The following is a 23844-nucleotide window of genomic DNA, read 5'->3' as shown; positions in this document are numbered from 1 at the left end:
GAAATTTGAAGACTGTAAAAATACACAGATGTTCTATGGGTGTTTGATAGTTTAGCTATTCTCAAAGAATGTATAGCTCAAAATGACTCTGTGTACAGTAGCTCACATCCAGCAGGGCAGTGATGGTGTGTGTACCACCCATCTGGTCTGTGTGTGCACAGCTAACCCAGGCTAGTTCTGGCTGCCTCACTCTTGGTACACGTGGGCAGATCAGCTGTGCTTTGTGCACTTACACACATGCAGCTGAACAGCTTCTGGCTTATTCTGCTCATGGTCTGCACATGGTCCCATCCCTGCACACTGAGTGTGCTCTGAAGTTATCTGGTTTACAACAGCGTATACTACGAAGTGTATGTGAATATATTTTGCCTGGGAAATGTCAGAAGAAACAATGATTCTATTCTCAAATGTTCTGAGCACCTTATTTTCCAAAATTTAAAATGTTTCCCATTGCTCATATGAAGGTCACTCAAACAGACATGGAAATGTAGAAGGAAAAGCCCCACATTCCTTATAGGAGATTAGGAAAGAACTTAGTAAGAAATTAATATTTTGGGTATTCTTATATTCTTTCCTGTGTTTAATTACTAATGCTATGCTAAAGAAGAAAAAAAAGAAGCCCATTTGGATCATGTAAACAATCTGTACTTATTCAATCAATATTTAATAAATCACTTGGTGGAAATCAGAAGGCTAGCAGTAGATTAATTGATCTGGTATCAATTTTTATCCATCTCCATCACATATAAGTGAGAATAGATCAATTCACTCTAGTAAAGGAAATACAAACCTAGTAGTTAAGCACTGGCGTATGAGCAATGAAAGTGATTTGGGATTAAGACTGTAGTAAATTCTGTATGTATTTAGTATTGACTTTTAAATTTATAAAAGATTTCTATTTGCAATTCTGAAGACTTATAGTCATTGAAATGTATGAAGAAGGGGAAAATGTATCTGGGATATCATCCTCTAATCTGTTAAGTAGAGGATAAAAAGTAGATAATCTTCATAAAGCCTCCTGAAAGATGTTGTTAAGTGCAGCCTACTTAGATTTAGTTACATCTAAAGGTGTAGCTAGCTAGCTCCATGTACATTTGACAGACCAGAGAACATTCTAGGATTAATTATAGAAAAATAACATGGAGCTCCTTTCTATATAAAGAAATACACATATTATTAGAAAAGCCCGCAGCATTTGCTGATTTTAAGCTTGGTATATAAACACAGTAGCTGAATCAAGTGTTTTTGCAACATAACTAATGGCTGTGTAGCCATTTGTTTCTGTGCACCTGCGGGCAAATCCTGAGGTAATCCTTGTCCTGCATTCCAGGTGGGGACGTTCAGTGAGCTAAAAGGTGATCCTGACACAGCACCCTGTGGTTTCAGGTCTCATCTTTGCTGACTGCTCCTGGCTGCCCATTTCCTTGCAGCCCACGGGATCGCCCTTGCTGCTGCCCGGTGCCTCCTCCCGCTGCGCCTGGCCCCTTCGGCCGGGAGCACCGGGCGCTGCTGCTTGGGACCGTGAATGGAGGATTCACAGCGAAAAGGCAAAGGGGAAAGGGCCCTCCTGGGTCTCACGAGCAGGAGGAGGAGAGGGAAAGGCAGACATGCCTATGTGGAGAGGAGAGGGAGACGTCCCTTCTTTTGCCAAATAAGCTGAGCAGAGAAGAGGGCTTGATTGTCCCGCTTGAGTTTGTATCTACCTGAAGCCCACAGAGCAAGTGGTATCCACCTACAGCTGTGTTCCCCATAACATTTGGATAACAGCTTAGTACAAGATCTGTCTTCCAAACTGTGGTCTCCCTCATGGGGATCAGTTTGAGATCAGAAAATTCAGTGATGTGGCTGATAGTTTTTCTCCTTTCCCAGTACCCACAAGGTGCAGTTGAACATTAAGAAACAGTGTCAAAGCGTACAAATATTGAGTTTGTAACTTCAATAGTTAAGTGACTGAAGCGGCAATTTGCAGAAGTAAACAGAACCATGACATAGGGAGCTGAGGACTGTCTAGGGGATACTCTCTATGTGGAGAAAGGCAAGATTTTAAATCTCTTTTAGGCTGAGGTACATTTTCTTATATCCTCCCCACTCCTACAAATGGGAACAGAACAGTATAATTCCTTTTCCCTGGGAAAGAAGGGAAGCAGTACAGAACTGGTTTGGCATGAGTGTTTACATGGGTAAATACTTAGTGTTTGGTGTGAGATCAGCTCACTTTAATTTTTTTACAGTGAGAAACTTGCATCTTGATTGTTTGAAAGTCATTCCTGCAATTGTGGGTGATGATCTTATGTACCTGTGTGAAATATGGGGGGTGGGGGGGGGTAACATTTTTTAAAAATCAAAGCATTTAGGTTTGTGAAGACCATAAGCACTTCACCCTTCTTTCGTGTTTTATTCATTATATTCTAGTACTCACTACAAATATGTGATTTAGATGTTGTGCTCACCCTGGCATTACTGATCAAGAGAATTTAGTTTTACTACTAGATATAATCTGGTGACCTTCTTCTTTATTTCCCAGCTTTATTTTTTCTTTCTTCTCCCTTTATTTGTCATCTAGTTGCTTATTTTCCATATTGACTTTTACTTAGAAAGTTAGCCCTGTCTGTATTTGCTTACCTTTCTGCTCCTTTGCCAGTAATCTGTTCTTCCACCCATGTTTTATTTTTCTTTGTTTTCATGTCATTTTTATATTGCTAATCTTCCATAGTTCCTTTTTTAAAAAAAAAACTTTTTGCATTCTTCTTTTTCTTCCTTAATTCTTCAGTCGTCTGAAGAAACCTCTTGAGCCACTTTTTGTATCTATTTCCTTCCTAATTTCCAGCATCTTTCTTCAGTTCCCAGGGTTTTTTGTCACTTTTTAATTTGTTTTCATGTGTTTTCCCCCAACCCTCTACCTACTGCAGTATCCTTACTTCTCTTTCATTCCGTATCCCTGGCTTATTTCAGTGACTGCTGACCTGCCTTGGCCCTTGAGTCTCTTGATAGACTGACTGATCATTTCATAAGGAACTCTGCAATGGGTGGAGACTGCATTTATCTCTTTGCATTCAGGCATGAGGGATATGTGCACCACTGTGAGCCCAAATATGCATTTCATCTGTATGTCTGGTGTCATCAGAAATTTATTCAGCAGCATGGAAGATGCCAAATCTGTAGTCTTAACACCACTTCTTTGTTCTTCTTTTTTTTTTTTGTTTGTTTGTTTTTTGTTTTTTGTTTTGGTTTGGTTTGGTTTGGTTTTTTGTTTGTTTTTCTTCCCAACAGGTTTATTTTTGCAATTGCAATGTATAAATAAATATGTATATTAAAATACTTCCAGAATTTTCCAGTTACAGCTGTTTTATAAAGAACCAGACACAGTAACAGCTAAACTGAAATAATACTGGGCAATTACTCTTCTTCTTATCTAAAATAATTTCCCATACAAACATTTGTTTGGAATCATTAATACTTCATAATATACAGACTTGATTTTTTTAAAATGGAAGTTCTGGTTTTACAGTGCTTGTTTTCTGACACTTTTGCTGATCTCAGTGAAATTTTCTGTTTTAGCTCCATTGAACTGTTCTATTTATAGTTACCAATGTAATCCTGATTGATTCCAGAGGAGTGTGATAATAATATAACTAGAGTTATGAGGAAAGAATGTATTTGATTATTCTTAACTATCATACTTTTCCTTATTTGGAGGAAATGACTAGCATATCCTGAAGCTGAGAAATTTTTACAGTTTTAGTAACTAGTGTAAGAACAACATAAGTGCTTCTTACAATTGCCAAATCACTGACTAAACTGCTTACTTTTTCTTTCTTTACATAATTTTCAAATTGTGTATTTTAACAATTCAGCATAGCAAAAACAATTGCACTTGAAAATAACTACTACATCTTTCTTACTTGGTGATTTCAACATGTTTATTTGAATTTTATTTTCTGCTTTCTTGTAGTATTTTCCTATGCAGAAGAATAAATGGTAATTAAAATGTGCAGGATGAAAAGATGGAGCAGTCAGTGCTTGTACCACCAGGACCAGACAGCTTCCAATACTTCACTAGAGAGTCTCTTGCAGCTATTGAACAGCGCATTGCTGCAGAAAAAGCCAAGAACCCTAAACAAGATCGCAAAGACGATGATGAAAATGGGCCAAAACCAAACAGTGACTTGGAGGCAGGAAAGACACTCCCCTTTATATATGGTGACATACCTCCAGGAATGGTGTCTGAGCCCTTGGAAGACATGGACCCATATTACATCAATAAAAAAGTGAGTCTAATATCAATCCTGTTCATGTGCCAGTGTTTACAGTGCATTATCAAGCTGATTTTGTTTTCTTGGAGTGGATCATAGAGCTTGTTACTTCAGTATGTTAATTTCCAGCCATTTGCCTTACACATTTATTTTAATTTACCGCCACATTTATTTTCTTGATATAACTGACTTTATATCAAAGAAACACTTATATCAAAGCTGAAGCATAATATATGATCTTTGATTACAAGCAATATGTAATACCTATACAAACATGTGGATATGTAATACATATATACTCTATAAACTTCTTAAAAATGAACATACATTCATACTGAGGACACCAAAATTCTCTAAGGTTCTTCAAACTTAAAACTGACAGGATGAACTGATCCATAGAACGTTTTGTTCACAGCAATCTGCTTTGACAGCAAATGCTTAGAAAATTTATGGAATCAGTAGGGAAACAAATAGATAAACAGTGAATGTAACAAAAGAGTATAGAAACTGAGTTTAAAGTTTTAGTGAAACTGGCTTTGGGCAGGCCTGGAATCCTTTCAGAATGATCCTGTTGCACAGCCTATAAGTGGCAGAAAAAGTTCATGCTCTATAGCTGTAGCTAGATTGGGTGATACTTCACTGCATTCTGATTGTAAAAATGTCAATATTAAGATAAGAGTTATTTTGACTTTCACAACCTACTGTGTTCTAAGTGTCTCAGCTTGCTAAATTTCATGTGATTTATGAGTCCTATTTTGACAAGAGAGAAAATACTGTGTGAACGAACAAATTTTTTTTATCTCTATTATCTGGTGCCTCTGAAAGGGCCTTTATCTGCCATTCACAGCATATGAAGATTTATCTTTAAATCACAGTTCTACTTTTACAAAGATAAAAGATGTGTTTCTATAAAAGCAGGCCTTGTAGAGTTCTGTACTAATTGTGTCTGTTTATGATACAGTATTCCATATAATTTTATCCCTACCTGCCCACAGCTCATCCTGGACCTTTATAGCCAAATCAGTGTGTCTTATGTTTCTGGCAGTGAAAACAGATACATGACACATATGACCTATGATAGATATGCCTCTCAAGCCCTTGGGAATGGAAGACTCTTTCAGTCCCTTTAGTCCCTTCTCACAAAAACTTACTAAATCAGCCAGGTCTGGTGATAGAATTGCAAGAAATGGAGAGAAACCATCTGAGCGTATTCAGTCAAATTTCTGTACTATTTGAAAGGAAGAATCTTTTTACTTGCACACTAAATATGTATGGTTTAAACACATCCCCCCCTCCCCGGGATTCTCCTCTTTCTGCTGAAGTCCACATATTCTCTCTATGCACGTGCTTTAGTCTTCTACAGGACGGAAATAGAAACAGCCCTGTCAGTCTAAGACAAGGCAAAAATTTCTCAAATGCTTCAATTCTCTCTGCTTTTTCTTCCCTCAGTAAGAGGAAAATAGATGTTCCTAACAGAAAATCAACACCTGTTTCAATTTTTCACCTATAATTCTCCTTTAAAATATCTAATTTCTAAATTGTATTATCTATGTATGTGAATTCTGGAAGTACTTATGTCTTGTTTCACTTTTATCTTGAAACTATTGGCAGCAGTTGATGCTACTGCAAGTCTCAGAAGGAGAAATAATTTGAGAAAAGCTTGTAGCAGGAGTAAACATCTCTAGGAAGACACACAGGAATGCTCAATGTATTTATCTCTGTAATGCTTAACATTTCAGCTTCTTCTTTACCCCTCTCTGAATTTCATCTTGTAAAGCCAAGAAGTCCATCAGCACACCCTCCCCAAACTGCTGCACAATCATTAGAGATGTTGTGCTTCTCCCTGGTGAGGCATCTGCCTGAAATGTCATGGATCTAATGAAAAACACCAGAATAAAGGAAAATGCTTATTTGCAAAAAGGGTTAGGGCAAATGTAGAGGATTACCAGATGCCACTGTTTTTTTCAGAGCTCTGTTAAGATCTCTGCATAAACTGTAGCTGATTTGTTGACAGAAACCACCAAACAATTTGGCTTTCAAACTTTCAAATAAGGAACACAAATGGTTGCTCACAGAACTGGTGTTTATTTGGAAAATCTGTGTAGGAATTTTAGGAATATTTTTTTATTACAAGCTTGGGTCATGAATGAAGTCATCCATTATTTGCCTTATATGCAAACATTGCATCTCTCTTGGGTTCCCCCCCCCCCATTCTTTACATCAAGATTGATCAAACTCACTGTATTTTTCATGCAGTGAATGTTTAAATGTCATCTAGAGTGTTTTATGTTCCATCCTTGGGACTACTTTTTCTAAGCAAAAGGTTTGTGCATGCCATTATTTGATGCAGTTTAATAGAGAATAAGACAGAAATAAATACATATTTTGAGCTGGTTTGAGAGCCTTAATTTGTGCCTGAAGTAGGCTTGAGATGAAAAGTTAAAATAAAACATATTTTAAGAGAAGAAAACCCAAATAGGTATAATAGTTTTATGGTTTTGTAAGTGTGTTTCTATGTAAAACCTACCATGAAAGAGGACATATCCATATGTATACATACATATTCATACATATCCATATGTATACATACATACATATTAGTATATCAATACTAATCTGAAGTTGAAAGGAAAAGGAAAATATTGACAACTGCTGTTTGACAGTAGGACAGCCCATTACAGCAGGTTTACACACTTGATCATATTTTTGATTTACACTGTATCACAAATAGCTTGAAAGCCAGCAATTGTACCCTTGAAACATAATTATTTTATTGTAAAAGAATAGAATAATGTTGTCCTATACGATTCATATTACAATTTCATTATATGAAATGCTGCTGACTGTGGTGGCCAATAATGCTGGTCTTTAGAACCATGAGATTTAGCATCCTAAAGGGTTGCAACAGTCTTTTTTCTTTTATTTTTTTTTTTTAATCCAAAATTGATTAAAAGTGAGCAGGAAGTTCACTCATGTTTTGTGTTCTGCTTCTGTATAAGTGCAAACCTGTGTGTTCCCTGTATAATAGTGCCTGCCTGCTCATGCTCAGGCTGCCATCACAAAGGATCAGTGATGTTCACTTCATTGTCTGTAGAGAACAGAGCAGCTGGAATCCCCTAAGATCCTGACCTGCGGGCATGAATCAAAATCTGGTCCACTTGGTTTCATACTTTAGGGCTGGCTCTTTTCCTCTGAACCCAGGCTGCTACATTAAAGAGGAGGGACAGAAAAAATGGAACTAAGTGGGTAAAACTTCACTTTCCTCCTGCTGTGATAGAGACATAACATTGTTTATTGCCACTCCATGCCCTGCCTCTTGCCATCTGAATGATGTCTGTCAGCAAAGATGCCTCCTTGTCTCCTGGCATTCCATATCAGTCCCTAATCTGATCAAATCACTAACTCCTGGATTTCCCAGATGTGTCTTGGATTGCAAAAAAACCCAAAAAGATTCTGTAAAATTGCTTCAATTTATTACACCAGCAAAGTTCCATACAGTAGTGATTTTGGATATTTTCATAGTTGTGAAATAATTTTTAAGTTAAAAGCTTTAGCAAAGCAAAAAAGGACTTGCTAGAAAACATTGTTTCAAAAGATAACCACAAGCCCAAGAAACTGAAACTTCTCATATGCCATGAGTGTCCTGTTCCAGGTGCTGCAGGAGCTTTTCCAGAGAAGCTGAGGACCCAGCTCAATGTTGTATCCTGCTCCTGTCTTTCAGAAGGTGGAAATGCAGTGGAGTAGCACAAAGTGCACTAAATCTAGCCTTCCAGAAACTACATTTAAATCTAACTAGGAGGAAGGAGAGGAGAAATAAGGTTTTGGGAACTCCTTATCCCAAGAGGTTCTCAGAGACCTTATCTTTATTCAGTGTTGACTCTTCTCTCTTAGCTACATCTTCTCAAAACACTCCTCCTCCTTTTCCCTGCTAAGAATTCAGCTTTTGGCTTTATTTCAATATGGCAGAAGATGGATTAGGTTTTAGGTTACAGATACAAAAGCAGCAAATGAGGGACTTCCTTTCAGGGAACTCTGAATTTATATTTGCAATCAAACACTTTGAGTGTGAGTCGGTTTTGTGCCTTTATAAAAATGAATAAAACATAAGGCCTGAAGTCTATACATAATCCTTCATATAAAAATTTATTTAGAATTTATCTAGCTTTTCTTAGTGTATGTCTACTTTGTGCTGACAGTTTTGGGTACAATTCTTCATGTTCATCCACACTGCCTACACATTGGCTTGCATCTGGGTTGAGAGTGGAGTGAGATTTAGCAGGCATAGCAGGGAGCTTACACAGGGCATATCAGCTCTTACCTGTACTTTCTAATTAAAATTTTCCTTCAGAAATAAGGTACAGTTTTAATTCATATTTAAGGCTAGATGTTACAGGACCAACAAAGTCATTCTGAAAGCTCAAGTCACAAAGATGCTTTGAGTGAAAAATTAAAACTGAGGTAGGGAATTTATGTCTTGTTCGTTCTGCTTATGCAGGGCAGCAGAAAGTAGAACAGCTAAAATAGCAGCAGCTTCCAACTGGAACTGTGCCAGCATGCTGTTATTTTCCATAAGGCATGTAAGAAAATAGATGTATGTTTAATATGCTTGTGTTCAAAGATTTTTTAAAAAATGTAGGTTGACTAAATGAAGGTGCAGTAGTCTTAAATACAGAGTTAGTAGGAAGTGTGATTTTTAATGCATTTCGTCAACTACCTCATAACTACAAAAAAGAGCATGAGTTGGAGGCGTCTGAGATGTGAGTCCTGGGGGCTGGGGACAGACCTGGCAGAGGAAATTCACCTTCCCCCTTGGCGTGTGAGGTTTTAAAACATTGTGCCAGAAAGTCTTTCTTCTGGTTGGTTGGTTCAGGAGTTGAAATGAAGGCTTCATGTAAGGTCAGGTCATCTGCAGGCTGTTACCTGTAAGCCCAAACTGGATGTGTAATTTGAAACATTAGCTGAGGCCGTCCTCAGCTTCACATGCAGTTTCTCCATTCCTGTGCAGAATTGGGAAATCATATACATATATTATACACTCCTACACATGTTGAATTTGTACTCAAGACAGAGTAAAGTCTGCCTGGTAGTGTCCCTTACTCCTAGGGGGTTTGGTTTGAAGGAGAAGGTGTTCTGTGTAGAGCTGTGATGGAGGGACAGCTCAGGGAAGAAGCCACTGGGACTGAAGCAGCTTTTGCTCACAGTTTAATCCTTGCTTCTCCTCTGTCTTCAGTAAAGCCCCATCTCCACATCTCTCTCCACGTTCTGCATCCTTCTAGACATTGGTAGCTGTACCTCACGGTCCATACATTCTAAACTTTGCAAATCACACCAGACTGAAGCATTGTCCTCCTTGAACCTCCTTGGCACATTTTCCCTGTCTGCCAGCCTTCCTGGAAATAGTCATGTAGTTCACTGCTTACAGTCTTGAAGCAATACTTGATGTCATGGACACCAGATGAAACCAGCATACCCTCACCCACGATACCACTGGAATTCTAGCTTACAGCTCATCTCATCAGCAAACATCAGGGATCTTTTTTACAAAAATCAGGGAGGCTTTCTCATTGCTTATGCACAAAATATACAACTCTGACAATGGAAAAAACAAAAAATGAGAAAAGAAATTTAGGAAATTTTCCTTTAATTTCACTTGAATTTAGGTTATTATTCTTGCATCGTCCCTTTCACGTGCAGATTTTTTCTGAGTTACTGAGCCTTTTTTTCCTTCTGTGCTGTTTTTCATTCTCTTCTGATTGATCTTGCAGTTGAAGAGCACCTTAGTGACACAAAAGAACCCGACATCCCACATTTTGTGTGCTGTAGTGCGAGGGCAGGTGCAGCCGTGATATCCTGCAGTGGAGCAAAGCAGTGTTTGCAGGGTTTGCTCTCATACTGTTTGTCTTTGGCTCATGGATTTAGTTGAGACATTTAACCTACAAGGTCTTCTACAATCCTCTGAAGTAAGGCTTGAATGCCTGCAAGTTTCTCTAAATTTGATTAGCTCCATAGATATTAAAAGTTAAATTTTAAAAGAATGTGCTTTCTGGGAAATTTTCACATCTAGAAACCACAGTTGTGCAGGAGGATAATTTGGGATTGTCTTTTGCTCTTCTCCAGTAAGGTATATTCAGATTTCCAGTACTCAGAGACCTACCTAAATACGGCTGTATATGTTACTGCTATTTCCCTCTCTCCTTAGCACAAAATCCCAAAAATTACACAAGTGTATAGTCTAATAAATCAGTTTCCAGAAGGATTTCCAGTTAGTAAGACTAATATATCAATAAAGTCCACAAGTAGTGTGGAAAAGAGTGGGAGGGAATGCACCACCACACCCTGCTTGTGCTATTTCAAACAGGGAGAGTTTCCTGGGGGAAAACATAAATAAAATTAAAATTTCAGTTAATAATTTATACATCTTTATTTACAAGAAACACATGAAAAGGGATATTACTTTATTGAGTTTGTTTAATTAAGATGTAAAACAAAAACATTAATGAATTGAATTTATTGCATTTTCATATGTTAGATTCATCAGGTAAGTACTGGAAATAATCTTTATTTGAAAAATTATTTGTGATTTTTGTATTAACTGTTCAAAAATTTACAATTTTGGTGATTGCTTACTTGTCACCATTTTTAAATGAGAATCTACAGTGAATAAACTCTGATAAAATGTCTTTTCTTTCTCTTTTTCAGACCTTTATAGTATTGAATAAAGGGAAGGCAATCTTCCGATTCAGTGCCACCTCTGCCCTGTACATTTTAACACCCTTCAACCCTCTTAGAAAAATAGCTATTAAAATTTTGGTACATTCATATCCTTTTTTAGTGGTTGTTCAAAATGAAATGAAGAAAACAGATAATGATTTCATCACAAATAAAGGTTCAGGACCCTTGTGGGGCTATCCTCAAGATCAGCTTTGTAGCCTGCTGCAGCAGTGTGCCTGAAGCCTGGCTGGTGCAGACTGGTTCTCACATTCCCAAACCCTCCCAGTTGCACCATAAGCCTCTGCCAAATGTAACACATTGCCAGAAAGCATAGGCAGCATTCCTGCAGGCGGCTTGCAAAGCATCTGTACATCCTGCAGATGGTGGACAGATTGGGGGACCATCACTGATGGGATGGTGCACGTGGTAAAGTTCTAGACTGACATGGGGGATTGCTGCCTGATGGTCCTAACAGGTTGATGGGAATTTCTAGTGGGTGAGGTTTTGGTGCAGTTCGGGTTTTTTGCAGAACCTCAGGACTGAGAAATGTAGTTATCAAATGAAAATTTCAGTGTGACAGTAAGACTTTTAACAGTGAACAAGTAGTGAAAGGCAGAAGCCTTATTAATAGAGACTGCTGGCAGAATTTTCTAGGTCTTTGGAAAAAGTAAGAAACAAGGCTGATGGTTGCTGGCTCAGAACACCTTTTACTCTGAACTCCTGGGAAGTTAAAACAGTGTGGGAGAAAAGGAAGGTGTCAGGCTGGAGAGGAGTTAGGGAGCATTTGGGGACAGTAGCTAAGAGGAGACAGAGACCTACAGACACAGTGGTGGTGATGGTGAGAAAACACAGCCAAATTCTGTCAGATTGCAGCCTCCAATGAAAGCTCATTCCTTCACATGACACTGGTTTGCAGTACCTTCCAACACTGCATCTGCCTCAGCTGTGGGTAATGCTTTTCACTGGCATATTGGTTGCTGAGTTTGGTCTTGGTTTTAAGTTTCTGCTAATTGTCTTCAAAGAGTATCCAGCTGGTCTTGATGACAGTAAGAACAAAAGAAATTCCAACAGACAATATGTAATTTCAGTATTTTTCCTTCCACCTATGAACTGATTGTGCAATTTAACTCTATCATAGGAAGAAATTTTCTTTCAGTATATGGACTGATTTCTTCTTACAGCCAGCTAACTATTGCAGGGGCTATTTTTGTCTTAGATATAGGCATAGGATTGGTTTTATTTAATCTAAAACATAAGAATAGATGTGCAGGTTCTGCAATTTTCTAATTTTTTAGTATTATTCATTATAGTACAAACACTTCAAATATTGAAGTGTTTTAACTAAGAACCATAAAATATGTTCCGTTTTACAATTCAAATCTCAGCTGCCTATACAAGATTAGCTACCTACATAAAAAAGATGAGGGGTAAAATTCATTATTATTTTTAACAATCCTCTGATTTTTATAGACAAACTATTTCCTCCCCATTTTGTGGCAGGTGTTTGGCATTTTGGCCTTTGTCACAGAAATGTGCCTTCAGTGTGATTAAAGTCTAGTGTTGAGCACAATGAAACTAGCACATTGGTTAGAAAACCTTCATCTGTCTGTCCTCCAGATTCTCTGAACCTCTGTACAGGGTGATCTGATCACATGTGCCCAGACACGTGAGCAGATATTGCTGCCCTGCAGAGAAACAGAGTGTGTCTCTTTCCAGTGCTCCCAGACTTTCTCTGCAATTATTCTCACTGCCAGTACCACTGTAATACTGAATGCAGAAACTGGTAACAGCATGAGTTTCTCTCTGCTGACTCATCTCCTGGTAGTCTGCTTTTTTATTTTTTTCCCTCTTCTCTTTTGCCTGCCTGACTAGACTTAAGGTAGAACATAGAACTGAGGAGGCAGCACAAGAGTGATGGGAGATAGCCAGGGTTTAGCAATTTATAGGAAAGAATGAAAAGGTGAGAATAAGTAGAGTGTTGAGCACTCAAAAAAAAGGGAGGTGGCAGTGGCTGGAGCTGCAATGTTAGAGATTTCTGTTAGAAAGGATTGAGGAGGTGCTCTAGGGAAAATGTGCAAGTGCTCCTGTGCAAGGCTCTGGAAGCTTAAATTACAGTATTCCTCAGTGTGGCCTGACTGCCAGACGGTATCTGTGAAACCACTTGGCAATATTTGTTTTTTTTCCCAATTGTTTCATCTTCCACCAATCCACACAGGTGATAAGAGACTTCAGCTGCTCCTTTAATCGATTAGCTTGAGGCTGTGTGGTGCCTCTGCATGACTGTATGGGAAGAGCATGAAAAAGGCAGTCATCATAGATCAGATTTTTTTTTTTGTCTATGTGTATAGTTGAATTGTTATAGAACATAAAATAGTAAATTAAGGGAATATTGAGCTTGTAAATCAATCACTCAAAATGTGTGATAGGACAGAAGAGATGCATAGACATTGAATGTGCCAGTTAAGAGAAATGGCAGTCTATATTTCTAAGTATTTTAGCCCTTAATGAGCATCTGCTCCCTTTCAGAGCGAACAGCACTTTGGCAACTTTTGGCTCCCAGATGTGCCAGGTTTTGTAAAGAGTGAGCAATGTGCAAGGACCTACCTGTGGCCCTTGATATGAATGGTACCTGGAGCTGAAATCTCACAACACACTGCACAGGGTAAAACCCCAGCTCTCCTAAGAGCACATTGCACTTCTCTAACTCTTTCATGAGATGACTGAAACTGCAGCCACACATCTCCGACTTGGATTCAGAATGGATTCTCTATATTTAAAGGAGTTTCCTAATTAAATTAAAGCAGGCTCTTTAGACCTGTCTGTGGATTGTGGTGACAAACACTGTAAGGCATTCTAATAATTTATTCTAAGGCACTGAACAATGTTTACTCTACAGAGTTTGTATGGCAACATGATCTTCAAAACTAGTTAAGTCACTTACTGAAATATGCCAAAATGTCCGCTGCTGGATCAGCCATTTAGAGAAAAGGCACACACCTGTCTGTGGGAATCAGGCAGCTAATTCCTTCCCTGTGATTTGAGTGTTTATTGAAAAGTTATGCTAAAGATCTAATTTTTCAGCTGCTCTAAGCAAAAATCTTAATAATTGTAGCCATTTTCTGAGAAGTTTAGATCGTGATACTACTTTTCTTGTTTCATTTTTCGTCAGTGGTATAAAAATATACCCGAAACAACCAAATGCTATCTACTTGATTAAAAAAAAAATTAAATCCTGGGCTCTCAGATACAAGTTTAGCTGTAAACAGCTTTCTTTAGTTTAAACCATTTTCTTTGCCAGTTGTGGTGATGCAAGGACTTCTAAGGAATACATAATTTAGAGAGATGAGTGGAGGAAAAATAAATTAACCATTTGGTATAAATGTGTAGCAGCGCTTATTTTTTGCTGCCATCATGTGGCCATTTTGAGTCAGGTTTTCATCTAGTTTGGTTACTTCAGTATTTCCAAATGTTTGAAGTTATTGCCACAAAAAGGGAAGAACTGCACAGTCTGAAGAGGCAGTGATCTGGTGGACAAAGAACATTGCATTGAATGTCATGAAGCCCCAGTGGATTGTCCCACCTCCCTAGAACCAGCCCCTCTGAGCTGTGGGCCTGGGTTTCATAGTCCCAAAGTACCTAAATGTTCCTTGCTGGAACATCAAATAAAAATTAATTTCATTCTAATCTTCACCAGTTTTCTGTGCTTTTCATGCAATTGACGTAAATATTGAAACCTTTTCAAATTATAGCATTAGTAGAAACAGATACACTGATTTTGCTGGGTTTTGAGAGAGACCAAAAGTGATACTGGAAAACTATTCACATTAATCTCTGAGCTCTCTATGGATTTCTGCTTCACTGATTGAAGCATTAAGCTGGTGTTAGGGAAACATGCAATGCACTCACTTCAGCAATTAAAAACTTTATGTTTTATTCTGTGTTTTCAACAGACTGGCTGTGCTGGGTACTGACTCGCTCAGTTCTGACTCTGGGTAAATAGAGAAAACTTTTTTTCACTTGCATATGCCAACTCTTAATTTTAGTACCAAGCCTGTAGAAGTGAAAGACTAACGCTTATTCAGTCATGCCAGGTACTGAAGGCAAACTGTATACTCCTGCAAATTATTTTGGTTACCTCCCAGGGTGTGAGAGCCATCTCCTTTCAGGACCAGCTGAAAACAAAACATCAGGACACCAGCAAAGCAACATCAGAGTGTCAACAAATCCAGACCAGTATTAAAGTCTAATGTACTAAAGTGAAAAATATGAGGTAAAGCAAAGCATATGTCAGTGTTTTCCAAAGTCTAAAGGTTTTGTTTAAGTGGCAGTATTTTCCTGTACTTAAGCCATGACTGATGTGATATTGTGTGAATAGCTACTGTGTTTTCCTTAACTGCACCTACATTATTCAGCATGCTTATCATGTGCACTATTTTGACCAACTGCGTATTTATGACCATGAGTAACCCTCCAGACTGGACAAAGAATGTAGAGTAAGTTAAACATTATTTCAATGTATCTTTGTCTTTTCCTCTAGGAGTTACCATGCCAGTAACTGCAGTGCAAGATGTGCTAACAGGAGCTATCATGAGGCACTATGACTGTTTCCTCTCTGAACTATGCAGAAATGTTGAATAATGATTTGAATCTCATTTTAGTAGAACAATTGGGTAGAAAAACCATGAAAATAGTTTACAGATAGTATTCTACTGAGATTCCACTCATTTTTGCCATGGTTTAGCATCTACCCATTGTTTTTACCCTTCCTTACACCACTGCATTAGTAGCAGAACCATGGGCACTTCAATGTTCATGTCAGTTAAGAGCAGCATACAGCAAAAGTATTACTGAAGTGAGAATGAGAATTCAGTGCGTGCTTGCAGCCTTGCTTATTCACTGTATTTCTTCTCCAGCTGTGAAATATAAAAGTTTCATTTGATCATAACATTTCTGTCAGAATACCAATGTAAAATATTGCTACTTATTTTGATTAAATTTTCCTATATTTTTCAGGTATACTTTCACTGGGATTTACACATTTGAGTCACTAATAAAAATCATTGCAAGGGGCTTTTGCTTAGAAGATTTTACTTTTCTTCGAGATCCGTGGAACTGGCTTGATTTCACTGTCATTACCTTTGCGTAAGTTCTTGTTTTTTGCTTTTTCTTGGAAAGAGAAGGGCAAAAAGGGCATGAAATTAGTATCGATACATACCAATTTTGTTAAATGGAAATTCTTTTATGGACTTACTTTTGTCTAAAACAATTTTCACTTTCAAAAATGCGTATTTTGATGTAAACATAAATACTGCAGAAGCCATTAGTACAGCTAGTATTAGAGAGGCTAATTTCATGTCCTGCTTTTTTTTATTTTTTTTTTCTGAGCAGAAAAGGAGCTTCCCTTTGACTTCATTCTCCAAACTTACCAATCTAGTCTAGATAAATTTTAGGCTTTCAAAGTAAAATCAGTGCGATTCACTTCAGAGACATTTAATTTAGCTGAAGGCTCTGAAAGTATATTAATGCAAGGCAAACTGCAGTGAAAGGTAAACCTCTGACTGTTGCTGTTTAAATTTTTGCTAAAAACACCAAAGCGGTCTTGATGAAAGACCCAAGCAAGTAGCATAAACTTTGCCTAAATTCTGAATAACTGTGATTTAATCCTACAGGTATGTATTAATTCAATGAACCAGAATTCATATTTTTTTAAATATAATTCTTATTTCTTTCCACAAAAAAAGCAGGAATCAGAAGATATCAGGATTCATTGAGATCTCTGATTCATTGCTTTTGAAAATGAGCACTTTCCTTTTGAAATCAGCCTTTGAGTTTAACAGATTCTTGCATGAGACATTGCAGTACACAGTGTGTGTGGTTTGCATCGTATGACGTCAAGCTTTCTTCTCCACGTTCAATGAGTATTAGTAACCCTAAACTCTTCTTACCCATGTGTATCCTACCTACATGATGTTATGTGGTATTTTTTGTGAATATCTATGTCTAAAAAAGAAAACTGTTTGAAATGTTGACTTACTAAGAAGATGAAGGAATAAGATAATAAAGAATAGCATGGGTGTTGCATGGGGGATTTATTATCTTAAAATGCTATAATTTTCCAAACCATTTCCAGTTTTATAGCATTAAATTTCAATCCTATTTATTGCTGAACAGGCTTTTTACTACTGTCTTCTAAATCTAGTATGTTATAAAACTGATAGTAGTAAAGGTTTGGAGCAAGATGTATTGACAAACGAAAAGAAGGAAGATATTTATGTGAGATCAGTGTACAGCATGAATAAAAAATAGTTGCTTGTTTTATCATTGAAACAAGTTGTTTTGAAATATATGCAACTCATTCCATTCACAGTTTCAAGTGGACATAAATTTCAGCTGTTTATTCATTTTCACAAGTGAAAAAGCTCTTCACAAAAATGTTGTTTCACAGACATTACAATCATGTTTTTGGGCTTTGCATGAAATCTGTAACTTTACTGGGAGACATTGTAATTTTTATGCTTTGAAAAAGTTTCCAACATCAGAATAAAAACTCCTTTCCATTTGCAGGCCTGAAGACTATTGTAGGAGCCCTGATTCAGTCTGTGAAGAAGCTCTCGGATGTGATGATCCTGACTGTGTTTTGTCTGAGTGTATTTGCACTGATAGGGCTGCAGCTGTTCATGGGCAACCTGAGGAATAAATGCCTGCAGTGGCCTCCAGAAAATTTTACTTTGGAAACAAATATTACTTCCCAGCTAAACAGCACCATAGGTGAAAATGGTACATTGCTTAATTCAACAGTGACTCCGTTTGACTGGAAGGGGTACATTGAAGATGAAAGTAAGTATTGTCTGCAGAATTCTCACTGAATTGGTTTGTGGCTGACCCAGTTCTTAGAAGGAAGGAAGGGAAAGGACAATACATTTTGTTAAGACACAGTAGCAGAAATCTTTTCTCTCTCATACGTCTGCTCTAAATGCCTGCATGGAAGAGGGAACAAGGAAACATGGTCTTTCTACTTGGAATAGCTCTTTTTGTTCACATCTCCCCTGAGACAGAAAAGTCTTAGAATTCAATGCTTACAATTCTTGTTGTGAGACAGGTTTGCATAGAGACTGTAGATGTTTAGAACTAAAGGGGAGAGAGATAGAAAAGAGATTACAGTGACCAGCTGCAAAGACAAGTGTGGGGTCTCCAGGTGAATCTCCTCACTTGGGTATCCTTTCCAGCGCAGCAGTGATTACAACACTTTTCCACAGCATTTCTGTGGTTTTCATTAGCATCTCCTCAAATTCCCTAGAGCTTGCTCCTTCTCACAGTGCTATTAGCACTAATTGGAGTGCCCTTTGATCAGAGTGGGTGCTGCACAGCTGCTTGGTTTTTAAGCTTGTACATGCATGTTTTTAGGTCTCTTAATATAAAGCCACAAGCAAAGAATAGAAAAAAGGAGGAGAAAAAGAGATGAATCTCACACCAGAGACAATTGCTTCCTGTGAGCACCTGCTGTGGCAATTGTGTGTTTGCCAGTGTCATGTCATGAGAATAGAAGTGACACAAAGAACAACATGAGGACACAGGGAAAATAGTGCCACAGAGGCTCTGGAAAACATTGCCACAGCAGTTTATGTGTAAGGCTGCAGGGAAACTGAAAGGCAGGATAGAGAAGTGCAGTGGGAACAATATAGAGGCTGAGGCACCTAAGGCACTCCAGGGCAGCCAGGACTGACTAATTAAGGCTAAAAGTCTGCAGCCAAAAAGCTAAATAATATCCTGTTCACATAAATAAATTATTGACCAGGAAGACATAATTACCCCTGTATTTAGCATTACTGCAGTTGCTACTGGAATACTATATAAAGTTCAATTTAGATAGAAAGTTGAAAAAAAATGGAGGAAGTTCAAAAAAGAGCAGAATGATTAAAGGGTTGGAAAACATGCTTTATACCAAGATAGACCAGGAGCCCAGCCTACTTAGCATATCAAAGAGAAGGTTTAAGGGGTGATTTGATCACAGTTAGGAAAAAAAATCCACAGGGAACAGAATTTTCATCGTAGACATATCTTTGATCTAGCAGGCAGAGCTATAACAGGTTCAATAGCTGCAAGTCAAAGCCAGACAAATTTTGAATAGAAGTGAGACAGCTTCTAACTATAATCACACAGCTAATCAATGACTATGGTGGATTTCCATTTGAATTTCTTAAACCAATCTTTCTGTGAAACTCAATTTACTTGAACAGGTGAATACATGGAGATCCCATGCCATGGGTTATGACAGTCTAAGTAGTCTCCTACTGAAGGCCTAGACTTCAAGGCCAAACTTAATTTCCTGACTTTTTAACAAAGAATTTATAAGCTTAAGTTCTGATTTTATTTGATTTAAAGAAGACCTGAAGCCCCCTGAAAATAAAGTTCAATTGAATTGGTTCCAGGAAGTACTTTGTTGAATGGCTACATCTGCCTTTGGTATATTTACAGAATTTCATATGTATTATGAAATTTATAATGAAATTAGAAGTCTTATTAGAACTAATAAGGTTGGCCTTGCTTACCAGCAGTTTCAAAGAGACTTCTTCTCACAGCTTCCTGCTCTCTTTTTCATGTGGGTGGGCAGACAGGATGCAAAAACCAGCTGCTTCACAGGGCAATAAGATGTTCTTTACCTGCAGCTCCGAGCAGTGCAATGGAAGCGTCTTTTGTAGGAATTATGGAAGTTATTATGCCGTTATTTGTGCATACTATGCAGAAAAAGGCATGTAAACCCTAATTTTACCACTGAGCTCATTTTTGGAGGCACCATTTAGAGAGTCTTTACATAAGCATTCCTGTCATTAATGAGTCAAGCACTTTCTTTCCCCCCACTCCTTTTTATTTTTCCAAGATAAGAATTCTGATAAACTTAGCTCCAGATAAGCTGAGGTTTGTCTTAAAAATCTTTCCATAAACAATTTTTTTTCTGAGAAAAATCGTCTCACAATCTATTTTATGAAATAACAATTATTCTCTGTTCTTCTCATATTATACCCTATGCTTACTCAAACAGCTTTAATCTTGCTTGAAGTTAGATGCTCACCTACCAGGAGCTTTTCCCATTTCCCAATCAATTAAAGAGGAGCCAAACTTACACCACTGGTGTAATGAGGGATTTTTCGCTTCTCTTTGGTTGGTGTACCTGCTTATACTGCTCAGCTTGTGTGTTATAAAAAATTTCCTATCATGATAATATTTTGAGCACTTGCCCAACTGTATCAGTGCACTCAGAAAACCTGTGTGGCTCTAGTTTCTGTGGAGCTGGCAAGTACAGCAGCCTTGCAGGGCACATCTTGTCTGAAGCACAGAACCTGAATGCAGACCTGCTGTAGCAGCTCAGCTCAGCTGGTGCAGTGCTGATCAGGACTGACTTCTCCATGTAAACCACATCAAGGCAGGTTGGAATTCTTCCCAACAAGCTGCTATGTTCCAGCATGTTTTAGTCGTGATTAGCTGACATAAGGCAGAATAAAATTTGCTTCCTAAGGGTCAGCTTGGCCAGCGTCCTGTCAACTTTCTGTTTACAGCTGTGTTTCAGCAGAGAGCAGCTCTGCAATGCACACCAGCCCAGAGGGACAGCAGCCACACACAGGGCTGTGCAATTGGCACAGCACAGGAGATTGTTCCCTGTGAGATGTGGATACATCATTAGACACTGAAAATTAATCCTTTGCAAAGTGTCAGAACAAGGTCTACATACAGCTTAAAGACTCATTTTTCCAAACGGTGAATTTTGCTCACAGGATGGAGTGATGCAGCTGGCCCAGGTACTGTGTCTCTTCTTGCAGCAAATCAATACGTGCTGAGCCAGCAGCTTGTGACACCTCCTCAGACCCAGAATTCATTAGTGCCTTTAGTAGCCTGGCTTGTGCAGCACAGGCAGAGTCAAGATGAAACTCTCCTGCTCTCATTTTCAAATGAGACAATTTTAAGGGAATCTAACAGGACAGTTAAATGGAAAAGAAATCCAACGTGCGGTTTAAATGGTCTCAGGGAGCAAAAAAGGTACCACCTTGATCCTCAAGCTGCTATGGTTCAGAAGTGTTGGAGCTAGGGGGGTGCTCAGAGGAGCGTTGCCATTGTCCCTGCCCTGTCCTTGCAGACAACCTGAGGCAATACTTTTGGATTCCATCAGAAATGTGACACATGGTCTGACCCTGTATAAAAAACATCCTTATGCCTGTGACCAAATGCGAGATGGTTATTACAGGAGAAGCTTGTCCTGTGATAATTCTTCCAAAAATCAAGACTTCAGCAATCAAGACTGTAGGTATCTGCTTTGAAGCAGAAAAGAAAAACACTTCTCAAGGATACAGTCAAGATGAATCTTAATAAGCACAAAGTTTTGCTCATCTCTTTGTTCTTGTAAGAAGAGATAGGTCAATGTCTTTGTTATTTAAACCATCTAAAATGTCCTTTAACTACGGCATTACTGTATAGACATTGGTATGATTGGTTACAGGGTAATTTGGTGGAACTTAACCAATTTATTTTACTAAGGTGTTCAAAAATTTTGTCATGTACTCTTAAAAATCTTAAGCTGTGACTGCTGCAGTAATTATGTCTGAGTTGAATTTAAGTGTATGTCAGGGGCTTCATACAGTCAGTGAGCTACAATTGCAGTGTGTGCACACCCATGGCCATCAGAGCCACAGGTGGCAACTGGGTGGGTTTTTGGGCTTGCATATTAGATAACTGTGATAAGTGCTTGTGAGCAACAAACTGAAACCCCTGGCAATACTGATCAGAAAGTTTTGAAGAAATTATGGGATCATTTTTTCAGATCAGTTGTAATTATTCTAATAAATAACTGTACGTTGTTTCACAAAGTATTGTTTAGTTCAGTGATCAGACAGAAGGGAGAATCCACAGAAGGGAGAAGCACTTGACAGAATTTTTAGTAAATTTTGGCATTTTAACATTGAGTGCTGTAAGCAATAGTGCCTAATGAAATTCATAATGTCATTTACTCTATAGCTGTTGTCCTGCGAAAATAGCACTGTTTGTTTAAAATAGGATCAGAAATCACCTTAAAACTTTTAGAGATAATGGCTATGTTTTGAATTTTATATTTTTTAAAATTCTTTTTGAAACAGGTCACTTTTATTTTCTGGAAGGGCAAAACGATGCTCTGCTTTGTGGAAATAGCTCTGATGCTGGGTAAGAACTATTTCATCATGTTATTGCACTGTGTATAAATTAGATCCACATTCCATAGATATGCAATTTGCGTGGGACTTATTTTGAGTGACCACTTCCTTTCACATAAGAAAGGCTTTTATACTGGGCTTAAGACCTGCATTCTTGATCAGAGCTCAGTGGACTGGTAAACCGAGTGTTTGCATGATGAATGAGTAATTTAGTATCAGTATAGCTCCTGCCTGGCTGATAAGTAAAGGAAGAGCAATACCTGATGACAAAACCTGGCAAAACGTGTTATTTTGCAGTTCTGGCTGCACATATGAATATACTGACATCCAGCTGATAATATTAAAATGACTAAATAGGTAATGTCCAGTTTGTCTTTGTAGGCAGTGCCCAGAAGGATATACTTGTGTGAAAGCTGGCAGAAACCCCAACTATGGCTACACAAGTTTTGACACCTTCAGCTGGGCTTTCTTGTCCCTGTTTCGGCTAATGACTCAGGACTTCTGGGAAAACCTTTATCAATTGGTGAGAAATTTTTAAGGAAAAATAGACCAAATATGTTTGTATCAGTGATGCAAAAGGACTAGAGTCTATTTTCTTATCTGAATTTTAACAGTATGAAAACCAGAACTGTTAACATATATTTGCTTATAAATGTATTCTTATTTCCAGACTCTTCGTGCTGCTGGGAAGACATACATGATATTTTTTGTTCTGGTGATTTTTCTGGGCTCTTTCTATCTGATCAACCTGATCCTGGCTGTGGTTGCCATGGCCTATGAAGAACAGAACCAAGCAACCCTTGAAGAAGCAGAGCAGAAGGAGGCAGAATTTCAACAGATGCTGGAACAGCTGAAGAAGCAACAAGAAGCAGCACAGGTATCGTTTATGGTGTAGTAATGCAGGACTGTAAGGAAGTGAGTTTACTAGAGATATTCAACTTCTGCTGTCTGAAACTGGAAATATAAAGCACCCTGTTGGTCTTTCAATGACTGAATTAGCTCAGAGGTTTTCTATTCTGCACTGAAGAAGAGTATATTCAAAACTTGGTATAGGTTATTCACTATGTTTTTCTAGTCTAGTGCCATTAGTGCAGTCTGGTAGATTTCTGCATTTAAAATTTACTCATGAAGGATGAGAGAAGTCTATGACCAACACATATCTTGAGTCAACTGATTAATAATAATTAAAAGAAAAACCTAGTGAGAGGATACCCTATAGAAAGTGTTAAGAACTGGGACTTATGGAGTAGAAAGTATGTATAAGTAAATTAAAGAAAGGAAAATGTTAGGTCATGGTTTGCTCAATTCCTTCTGCATCATGGCAGGCAGCAGCGGTGGCAGCAGCAGCAGTAACAGCATCTGCAGAGTCCAGGGAGCCCAGTGCTGCAGGAGAAGCAGGAGGGCTCTCAGAAAGCTCTTCAGACGCATCAAAATTGAGCTCAAAGAGTGCAAAAGAGAGGAGAAATAGAAGGAAAAAAAGGAAACAGAAAGAACAGTCTGGAGGAGAGGAAAAAGATGAAGACGAATTTCACAAGTCTGAATCAGAAGACAGCATCAGAAGGAAAGGTTTCCGATTGTCTATTGAAGGCAACAGACTGACATACGAAAAGAAGTATTCTTCTCCACATCAGGTATTGCCTATAGTTTTTTTTAGTAAAAGCATATATTTAAAGCATCATAGGCTGTTGCAAAACTACTTTAGT

At 38.2% G+C, this 23844-nt stretch overlaps 1 protein-coding gene across 1 annotated transcript in view; it reads left to right on the top strand.

Annotated features, from left to right (window-relative positions):
* The first annotated feature begins 4004 nt into the window (after positions 1-4004).
* LOC121356707 (sodium channel protein type 1 subunit alpha) overlaps positions 4005-23844 on the top strand; it is a 61110-nt gene continuing 41270 nt past the window's right edge. The window contains exons 1-9 of the mRNA XM_041473403.1: positions 4005-4268; positions 10953-11071; positions 15368-15457; positions 15978-16106; positions 17491-17801; positions 22088-22151; positions 22523-22664; positions 22812-23018; positions 23467-23772. Coding sequence (XP_041329337.1) covers positions 4005-4268; positions 10953-11071; positions 15368-15457; positions 15978-16106; positions 17491-17801; positions 22088-22151; positions 22523-22664; positions 22812-23018; positions 23467-23772 — 1632 coding nt within the window. The remainder of the gene's footprint in view (positions 4269-10952; positions 11072-15367; positions 15458-15977; positions 16107-17490; positions 17802-22087; positions 22152-22522; positions 22665-22811; positions 23019-23466; positions 23773-23844) is intronic.

This window comes from Pyrgilauda ruficollis, unplaced genomic scaffold (genome assembly GCF_017590135.1).
Source record: "Pyrgilauda ruficollis isolate IOZ18807 unplaced genomic scaffold, ASM1759013v1 scaffold3, whole genome shotgun sequence".
NCBI classification, from domain to species: Eukaryota; Metazoa; Chordata; class Aves; order Passeriformes; family Passeridae; genus Pyrgilauda; species Pyrgilauda ruficollis.
This window is presented reverse-complemented; position numbering and strand designations above follow the sequence as displayed.